We start from the raw sequence: 10001 nt of genomic DNA, 5'->3' as shown, positions 1-10001 counted from the left end.
CGCTGCCCGGGGAGGGGGCGGCTTCGGGGGCCGAGGCCGGGGAGGGGGCGCGCCCCTTCGAGCCCCGCCGCGGGGCCGGACCCGGAGGTCGTCCGTCGGGGGTGGCGGGGTGGAATGGGGGGGGGGTGTGGGGTCGCTTTGTCTCCCCGCCCGCGGGGCCGGGGTCGGCGGCGGTGGGAGGGCGGGAGGAGGAGCGCGGACCCGCCCCCCGCCGCCGCCGTACAAAAGGGGTCGGGCGGGCGGCGGAGCGGCGTGTGCCGGCGGGCAGGGCCGGGCCGGGCCGGGCGGTGCCGGGCAGGGCAGGGCAGGGCAGGGCAGGGCAGCGGGCGGTGCTCCGGTCCCCTCGGCCGCCCCGTCCCGCCGGGGCCCGCGGCCGCCCCGTCCCGCTCCGCCCCGTCCCGCTCCGCTCCGCCGCCGGCCCCGGGACCATGCGGCGGGCGCTGCGCCGGCGCGGGGCTCTGCTCGCCTGCCTCTGCCTGGGGACGCTGCTGGCCCTCGCCGACGCCAAGGGAGCCTTCTACCCGCCCCCCGCCGCCCCGCTGCCCTACGGCGGCAGGTACAGCCTCTACACGGCCGGCTCCAGCCCGCAGCTCGGCCCCGGCAAGCCCGTGGGCAAGCACAAGTAAGCGACCCTCTGCGCGCCCCCGCCCGCGGCCGCGCAGCCCAACCGGCGGGCACCGGGACCCGGCGCGGACCCCGCGCATCGGCCCCCGCACCGCCTCCCGTCGGGCATCCCTCACCGGGCAGGGCACGGTGGGGGGTCTCGGGGTCTCGGTGCCCCCCCCCCGTCGGCGTGGAGCAGGGCTGGGGGGGCCTCTCGGTGCGGGGGAGGGTGAGGGTTGTGTTTGCGAGAGGGTGCGGGGGGACACACGCGCACACACACGGGCGTGCTGCATCCCCGCGTGGGTCGGGGTGGGGGACACGGGGATGCCCGGGTGGGTTTGTGGGGTGCTCCTGCCTGTTCTGCGTGACGTGGGGGTGCGACGTGCGGGGAGGGGGGGGACACGGCGGTGCACGGACCCGCGCAGGAAAACAGGGGCTGCTGTGCAGGGACTCTGCCTGCTTGCTTGTAAAGCACAGACTCGCTGGAGTTTAAATATGTGTTCAAGCAACCTGGAACGCTCGGGCAGAGGAGGAATGCGGGCTTTACACGTACCGTAGACTTTTTCCATCCAATTGCAAAAACGCTGTTACGTTGGAGGGGGGCTCGCTTCCCTCCCTGCCAGTTTGCTCGAACCGTTTCTGTTGGGCTTCTCTGAAAGGAGGATGTGGTGTTACGACCAAGCTGAAATGAATAAAGTAACGTTCGAGACGAACAATACTGGCAGTGCCAGTGAGAGCTTTCCAAAACCCGTAACATTTTCCAGCTGCTCACTCTTAAAGCATCAGGCTGGAGCTATAAAACTGCGCGCCACAGGTGGGTGAGAAGGAAAGGGGTTTCTAAGAAGCAGAGCGAGCCAGAACCACCCTAACCCAAGCAGTCACAGGTAGGCAGTGTTTATTAGTAGTGGCTAGTAGATCTGCCCATGTTGGCTGCTAGCTTACAGAGGGGGTTTGCAGTGTGTTTGTTAGCAGATCCTGGATTTATGGGTAGACAGTGATTCTGAATTTCCACATGCACACATGATCTGCCTTCCCTCCAGCTAAGAGAAGCGGCTGGCCCTCGCTCGCGCGTGGCCCTGTGCTCAGATAAATGACTCAGTTCTGGAGGAGTGGGGAGCAGCATGGGTCCCTGCGCTTGCCCTGTGCCTGGCAGCCTCTGGGCAGGCTGGAAATGCAGGTCGCTGCCGGGAATCACGGTGCCCATCCTATCGGGGGGTCCCTGCTGGGAGGGTGTCGGAGGGAGGGCATGAGCCTGGTTGCACCTTGCAGTTTCACCGAGGGAACCCCTGTCCCACGCGAGCTGTTGGAAGTGGAGAAGCCTGCTTGGGGCCTCTGAATGGGGGCACTGGGGGGCTTATGGTGGGTCTTGGCACGGGGAGGGTGGGTGTACTTTGTCTTCATGTGTTTGCTGTTGGTGCTTGTCCCTTCTTCACCCATCTTTCCCACTCAGGGTGAGCCAGAGCCCTGCTGCTCTGTCCCCAGAGGGTGACAGCTGGGGGGCTGTGTGCACACACATGCACACATGTGCATGCTGATTCTCCCAAACCCTTCTGCTCCATCACAACTGTCCCAGTCCCTTCCCTGGCCTCCACCTGCCAGAGGTGCATCCGGAGCATCATCCTGCCAAGCCTGTGAGAGCTGTGCTGAAGCCCTGCGGCTCATTTCGCTGCTCAGCCCCGAGGCTGCGCTCCGCAGGCCGTGTGCCAGCGATGTCAGGGACCCCAGCTGCTTCCCAGCCTGTGGCCCTGCAGCCAAGCCGCAGCAACCCCAGCTTGCACAGGAGAGCCGGGTCCTCCTGCCTGACTGAACACCTCCCTGCACCTGCAGCTCGTGCCAGCCCCTCTGCTCTGCTCTGCCCTGCCCACCCTCCGGCTCTGCCTCGGCTCTGCACTGTGTGCCTGTGCCCTCCTCTCCTCCCGCTCTGCCACCTGCCACGTCCCTGTGCCCTTAATCCCTGCTTCACAGCGCATCCCTGATGTCTCTGCTCCTGTGGACCAAGTCCCATCTGCTCCTGCCGGCAGCCCTGCATTCAGCTGGAAGAGCCTTGGCCTCCATCTGTCCCACCAGCATTCCCACAAACCTTCCCATGCAGCCTTCCTCCCAGCCACCTCATCCTCAGTGCCTGTGTTTGCTGCTCAGCTCAGGAGAAAGTCTGTGCTGACTGGTACCCTGGGGCACCCAGCTGCAGGTGTGATGGCAGGAGGGAAGGGGCTCTGCTCCTTGCACCACCCGTCCAAGGGATCTGAAGAGGTTTCCAGCCCCTGTCCCGCCTGGGACCTGTGTTCTGTCCCTGCCTCTGTGGCAGAGGGAGCTGCGATGCTGCAGCCCCGCAGAGCGGCCAGCCTGCATCTCCTCTCTCTGCTGACTACAGCATCACACTTTGGGTGTGACAGTACCCACAGCGATGTCTGAAGGCTTTTGGGCTTGGTCCTGGCAATGGCAGCACTCCAGGAGCTGCAGGAGGATGGACCACCCCTGCCAGACACTGCTGGAGCTATTTCTGGGATGCTATTGCCATAGCTGCCATTGCTGGTGGGGTTCTGCTTGTCCCCCCAGACCGTCTCACCACCCAGCACAGCCTGGCTCCAGGTGACCTCAGCACCAGTGACAACACAGCCGTGACAGTGACAGCAGCAGCAGTGCTCAGCACCCAACCCAGGCTCCTGCAGTGTGGTGGCACTGTAGATCTGCCTGGGGGTTTCTTGCAGGCAGTGAAATCGCCAGCAAAAAATCAGAAGGTGCAGGGGCACAGCCTGTTTCCAGCACCGAGACTGGTTTCTCGGGCAGGGCTCACCTGCAGGGTGACTGCAGCTGGGGGAGGACAGGGCAGCCACCAGCTTGGAGGGACGCTGTGGGCCAGGCACTGCCAAGGCTGAGCGAAGAGCCCAGCGCAGCCGAGGCAAGCGGAGCTGTGTTGAGGGTGCAGGGGTTTAGCTGCCCCCCCTTAACCCAGAGGAGAGGTACCTGGACTGAGAGGAAGGCTCCTCACTGCTGGGGAGTTGTACCCTGGTTGCACCCCAGCCTGTGCACCCAGCAACCAGGCTTGGCACTGGGGGTCTTTGCTCCGTCCCCACTCCCTGCACTCCCCCAGCCCCACTGCTGTCCCTGTCCCCAAGGAGGCAGGGTGGGCAAAGCCCCCTCCCTGGCAGCTGTGCCGGCTGGGGGGTCCCCCCAGCTCCTGCCCCCCCAAGACCTCGCCGGCAGTGTTGGGCAGGGCAGGCAGACCTGCCTGGGGATGGGTTGGAGAGCCGGGGTGCTGCTACCTGCTGGGGCAGGGGGTGACGGGGTCCTGTGTCCTTCCCCCTAGGAGCTACTGTGCCTACGTGGTGCAGCGCAACGTGACGTGCACGCTGCAGGACGGAGCCGAGAGCTACGTCAAGGCCGAGTACCACAAGTGCAGCTGGGGACCCAAGTGCCCGGGGAAAGTGCTGTGAGTACAGGGGATGCCAGGGCACGGCTCTCGTCCCCTCCCAGCTTCAGGTCGCAGCTCTCCTCGGGCTCCTGAGCTGCCGTGCCACCCTGCCGACCATCAGTCCGTGCTTTCCAGAGGGCAGCGGAAGGGGCTGAAGGGTTTTTCCTGGAGGAGGCAGTCAGTGGCAGGGCAGCGGTGCTGGGAAGGGGCAAGATGGGATCTATCGGGAGGGAGAGGGAGCTCTGTCCCTTGTCAGAAATAAATCAGGAAATCGTGGGAAGCCGGGGTTGCATGTGCGTGTGTGCAGGGAAGCGTTTTGTCACAGACCTGCAATTTGGCAGAAAGGTGACAGCCAGGGGAGAGCCTGACTGAGCAGAGGAGGAATTGGAGCCCGTGGCTGGGGATGGCTCAGGGCTTCCTGCCCGAAGGAAATATTTGCAAAACTGTCTGCCGCCTGGTCAGTGCTGGAGGGAAACAGCCTGCTGTGCCGCAGCCCGAGCTGCACCCGGGGCAGGGCGGGCATGGGGGCTTTGTGCCTCACCACCCTCCATCCGGCTGGGGATGCTGCTCCGTGCAGAAATGCCGTGCTCCTGCATCCTCCCCGGGACCGCTGACAGCAGCAGAGCCGAGCATCAGGGACAACTGGGCTGAGAGGGGCTTTCGACGGAGCCTGGCACCGCTCCTGCGGCACCGGCACCAGCCGGGACTCGCCGTGTGCCGGTGATGCCGTGGGCTCAGCTCGCAGCCTCTCCCAGCAGAGACGGGCCGTCGGACCCACTCGCTGACTTCTCTTGCCTTCTTCCCATCGTAAGCGCTTTAGCAGCATCTGGGGACTTCAGGACATCCTGCGTCGTGGAGGAGACCCCCAAAGCCTCTCACATCTCCACAGTGCCTGCTGCTTGGCCCCTCCAGCCCTCCAAACAAAACCAGGGCGTTTTCTGAAAGCAGCTGGACCTGCAGCCGGACTTTCTGCACAGCCTCGGATGCTGCATCCACACATGAGAGGGAAACGTGGTTTTTCCACACACTGGGGCTATCAGCTAATGTTTGTGCAGCTGCCTTGCTGCTGTCTGGGGCAGGGGGAGAAGGGTTTGAAGGTGTCGAAGGGCTCCGGGCTCCTCTGCGGAGGCTGGTGTGACACAGAGAAGGTGCCTTGCCTTCTGGATGCCATCCTCATCCTCGCTCTACCCGCTGACTGTGGCTGGGCGCAGCAGTCTCCTGCCGTGGTCCATCCAGGCGGGTTGATACACACCAAGAAGGAAGGAAAAACCGCAGAAACTCATCAACATCTGAAGAGGAATAACAAAAAGAAGAGCTTGTTTTGAAACTGTCCCGTGCCTTTGGGGAATTGTTGTTGTTGAGAAATTTTGAAGTGATTCAAAGAACAGAGGATTTGGGTTTGTTTTCTCCTCCTGCCCTGCAGTACATGTGGAGGTGGCTGTATTGCACCGGGACTCGTGTGGAAGTGGCATTGCCCGGGGGCTGCAGCCTGGGCTGGGGGCTCTGAGGACCTGGGCAGGGACAGGGAGGACAGGGGCTCGGCCCCCCGTGCTGCCCCGAGCGACTGGATATGTGCGAGTGCCTGACGCAGCCTCTCTGTGCAGCACCTCCTCTCAGACCTTCTGCTGGACGTGCTGGAGGAGAACAAGGGCCCGACTGTGCCTGTTGTTGCAAAACAACAAACTTCAGGATTTTCAAACCCTGGTAAATTCAGATTGGAAATTTCCAAAAGGCAGGTCCAAAGCATTGGCGTTTCGGAGGCGGCGAGAAACGCGCTGTCTTCAGCCCCGCGCAGCTTGACTCGGCTGGTGGGGGGAGCGTGGGTGCTGACAGGGCCGTGTCCCACCCCTGCCACCTCACGGGAAGGACCCACGGAAGGGCAGGGAGCAGCTGAGCCCTCCCCGCTGGGCTCCTGGTGACCCCACGTAGAACGAGAGCAGAGAGGGAGGTGTTCGTGTCCCACCGGGCAAGCAGGTGGGCTCGCACCCGTGTTTGCTGTCTGTGGGGTGATCGAGGTTGTAGTGCCCAGACTGGTGATGGAGAAACCTCCCAGGGTGTCCCTGCCTGGGGGCAGGAGGAGGTGCAAGGAGCCGTCCCTCTGGGCACACCACGCAGCGTCGCCCCGGTAAACCCTGGCGGGGCTCTGCTGGCCCGCAGCCAAGGCTCAGGCTGGCCTCGCACCAGAGAGCTACTCAGGCTTCCCATCAAACCGATGCCCTCCACGCACAGAGAAAATACCTTTCCAAAGGTATTGCAACCCTCCTGGAGGCTTCAGAACAGGATTAGAGTTGAGAAGAGGATTTTTTACCCCACTGGGAAATTCTCCAGCTCAATTCAAAGTGCTAAACACACCCACGAGCAGCCCAGACCCCTCTTGGAAGTGATCCAAGCTTGTGGGGGTTTTGGAATCACTTCCATCATTTCATCTTGTGCTCTCCTGGGCTAAAAGTTGCCAAACTGTATGGCATCTGTCGCAGTGGTCATCAACTGGGCAGAGACCAGAGTAACATGCTTATAGCTGCTTTTCTAAATGAACAACAGGAGTCCCAGGTTAAAAAAAAAAAAATCCAACAGACAAAACGGACTCTCCAGAAACCACAGATACATAAAGAATGGCTCTGCTCAGAGAGTCTCTCCTCATCTCTGGGCTGTTTCCCAGGCTTGTCTGGGGGTGTTACCAGCTTGTTGGGGAGAACTCTACACTCACACCTGCACCTCGTGGTCCGGTCCTGCAGAGGGTGGGCACGTGGCTTTGGAGTGCTGGCTAACGAGATGTGCCTCTGGACAGGCACTGTAATGCTGCAGTGCAGCAAGAGCTCTTGGAGCAGGTGGGTCATGCTCTGTGGGTGCAAGCACGTGGGTCTCAGCCAGGCTGTCCCGTGTGCCCAGCTTTCCCAGACCCAAGAGGACCCCCGGCCCCGCTCTTCTCTATTGCTTGACGTTGAGGTTGCCTGTCTAAGCTGTCTTCTCTCTTCCTCCCCTCTCCTGGAAAGGTACCGCACCTTCTTCAGACCCAGATACAAGATTGGCTACAAGACAGTGACTGAGCTGGCCTGGAGGTGCTGCCCGGGCTTCATGGGAGAAGGGTGCCATGACAGCCCGACCGACCAACCTGGCCTCCTGCCCCAACATCCCAGCCCTAAAATGCCTCCTGGGCAAAAGATGTTTCCAATCCCCAGACTTCCTCCCCATCCAAAAAGCCACCCTGACCTGTTTCCAGGACCAAAGAAGAATCAGTATGGTGAGACCTCGCTCCTGCTTCACCTCCCCAGGTTACCGCACCACCGGCATGCTCTCAAACCTCCCGGTTCTTTCTGTTCCCGCACAGGGCATGAATCTGGCAAACCTGCAGTGGGTGACCTGCTTTCTGGTCAGAGACCTTGCATTTGATTGCTTTGAGGATCACTTGCTTTTCTAATCTAGTTTCTTTCAAAACATGCCACTTCAAAATTGCCTTTCCTCATTGCTTTAAAGCATTTTTCCATGAATTTTGGGATCGTTAGAGTGTGTCTCAAGATGTACCTTGCCTGGGCTGTTCTCATCACCTGCTGTTGGACTTGGGAGCAGGGGGTTTGATCCCAAGAGGAATGTGGGTTTCCTGATCAGCTTAGGAAGAGATGTAGAGAACAGGAGGAAGGGTGGCTGATATTTCACTGAAATGACAAGAGGGAAGCAACAGTTAATGTTAGTTAGCATGGAGAAGGACTCAAACCTAGAAGGTAGCCAAGGAGGGAAGTTAAAGGAGCACCAGCCCTGACTGTCCCATCTCCGTTTCCTTCCCTGTGCAGGCAGGAAGCTGCCCGGCCTCTACGGGGACCGCCTGGATCGGCTGGAAGAGGAGGTGAGACGCCTTTCCCAGTCCTACGACAGCCTGCACACCATGGTGAGTGGCCTGGGGGACCGCCTGCGGCTGGCCATCCAGGAGGACACCACCAAGATGATCGGCTCCCTGATGAACAGCCCCGGCACGCCTGACTCGACGGTGGGCTTTGGCATCATTCCCGATGGCCTGGTGGATGCGGCGGACAAAGCCGAGATCGCCACGTACTCTCCCGTGGGGGAGATCCTGACCAAAGTGACGGAGGTGAGCGACGTGCTGAAAACCAAGGCAGACTTGCTGCACGAGGTACGCGGCATGGTCCTGGACCACGATGGGCAGATCAAGCATCTTCTGGAGTCAGCCCGGCCCTCGCCCCTCACCTCCATCGACCTGCTGGAGGAGTATGTGGACACGCGGCTGAGTAACCTGCGTGGAGAGCTGCTCGACGGCTTTGAGAAGAAGCTGGGGAAGATCCAGACCACATGCGATTTCCGGATCCAGGAGGTGCGGCAGCAGTGCGAGGAGGAGAAAGCGGCCAACCTGCGGCTGCAGCAGACGCTGGATGGGAAGGAGTTAGAGATCAAGAAAGAGATCTCCCAGCTGGAGACCCAGATCCAAGGGCTGACGGTGGTGGAAAGCTGCTGCAGTAATCTGGACTACCTCAGCGATCGCATGAACATCCTCGAGAAAGGCCTCCACAGCATCTCTGAGTCCCAGAAGAACTTGCACTCACGGCTGGATGGAGAAATCTCCACTGTCACCCTAGGGAACCTTTTTGAAGGGCGCTTTGAGGACCTGGAAGCCAGACTCAATGCTACAGAGAGAGAAACGGGGAGCTGCTGCTCTGGTATAGAGGACAACATGAGAGGTACAGTGGTAGCAGAGGTGGATGGCATGAGGACTGCCTTTGAAGACAAAATGCAGACCCTGGAGGACAGGTTCATGACCGTCGTGGGGGAGCTGAACAATGTCAGTTCTGCCATGGGAACGGACGGAGCAGTGGTGCCCGTGCTGGAGGGGGAGCTTGCTAGCATGAGGAAACGGACAGACGAGACACTGGAGGTGTTGCAGAATCGCCTCATCACGCTGGAAAGCACTTGTTCCCTGGGCTGCACCTCCGCCTCTAAAGATGTGGAGACCTTCCGGACAGAGATCGAAGACTGTCAGAACAGGAACCAGGACCTGCTCCTCCGCATGGACAGCAATTACGACCTCCTGCGCAAGCTGAACGCCACCATCCTGGAGATCCAGCGGCGAATCGAGGAGGAAGCGTCAGGGGCTTTGCAAGGTGAGATCACCTTGCTAAAGATCAACCTCAACACCGTGAGCAAGTCTCTGACCGGGCTCAAGGACTCTGTCTCCCAGTACTCGGACACCATGATGCACGTCAACTCCTCTCTGGATGAGCACGAGCGGAAGATCGAGGACGAGGTCCACTCCATCCAGGAGAAAATCAACGACCAAGGCTCCCAGCTCTTCTTCAGCAACAGGCGTGTCCTGAACCTCAAGGGAGACTTGGAGCGACTCAAAGCCAGGATCATCAGCGACCTGAGCTCCTGCAAGAGCGTGGCCCACGACCTGCAGCGGGAGATCGCTCACTTTGATGACCGGGTGGCCCGAGTAGAAAGTGTCTGTGGCAGGCTGGGTGCCGTCATGGGGAGCCTGGACGGCATCAGGGACGAACTGGAGAAACACACGGGCAGTCTGTGGGACTACATGGATCACATGAACGGGACCCTGGCTACCCACTCTCAGGAAATAACGGGACTGAAGGACAACCTGCTCGACTGCCAAGCCAAGGTCTCCGAGCTGGCCGAGCAGGTCGGCCACTTGGAAGAGCAGGCGGAGGGGAAGCAGCATTAGCCGTGCCACCACGCGCTGCTTCCTCCTCCTCCCAGTGAAGGGCAGGATTAATTTATATCACACAGACTCGCTCCAATGTGACAACAGTTCTTGGGATAATTTTGTTAAGGAAAAGAGAAATTAAAAGCTGCTACAAACCCTTCCCCCCCCCCCCCAATCTCGTCAGCCCCACTTTTCCGTAGCTCTGCCGTGAGGGTGCTCGCCTCCCGCCCCTCAGCAGCTGTCCCGGCCGTGGTGCAGCCGGGGGCGTTGCTTGGCTCCTGGGCTGATGACCCCAGAAGGACGATTCAGGAGGAAACTGGG

The 10001-nt window shown here is 60.8% G+C and overlaps 1 protein-coding gene across 1 annotated transcript; it reads left to right on the top strand.

Moving 5' to 3' along the window:
• Positions 1–428: 428 nt before the first annotated feature.
• Positions 429–9785, top strand: EMILIN3 (elastin microfibril interfacer 3). The gene is made up of 4 exons (XM_075438961.1): positions 429–622; positions 3911–4033; positions 7009–7256; positions 7804–9785. Exons 1-4 carry the CDS (start codon positions 429–431, stop codon positions 9696–9698), a joined length of 2460 nt encoding a protein of 819 aa, XP_075295076.1. The 3' UTR covers positions 9699–9785.
• Positions 9786–10001: the final 216 nt, after the last annotated feature.

Source organism: Opisthocomus hoazin, chromosome 18 (assembly GCF_030867145.1).
Source record: "Opisthocomus hoazin isolate bOpiHoa1 chromosome 18, bOpiHoa1.hap1, whole genome shotgun sequence".
NCBI lineage: Eukaryota > Metazoa > Chordata > Aves > Opisthocomiformes > Opisthocomidae > Opisthocomus > Opisthocomus hoazin.
The sequence above is the reverse complement of the archived record's forward strand: the minus strand, read 5'-3'. Positions and strand labels throughout refer to the sequence as shown.

Coding starts and splice junctions, on each gene's coding strand:
- EMILIN3 (XM_075438961.1), top strand. CDS start 429: ATGCGGCGGGCGCTGCGCCGGCGCGGGGCTCTGCTCGCCTGCCTCTGC. Junction 623..3,910: donor AAGCCCGTGGGCAAGCACAA/GTAAGCGACCCT, acceptor CCTTCCCCCTAG/GAGCTACTGTGCCTACGTGG. Junction 7,257..7,803: donor ACCAAAGAAGAATCAGTATG/GTGAGACCTCGC, acceptor TTCCCTGTGCAG/GCAGGAAGCTGCCCGGCCTC.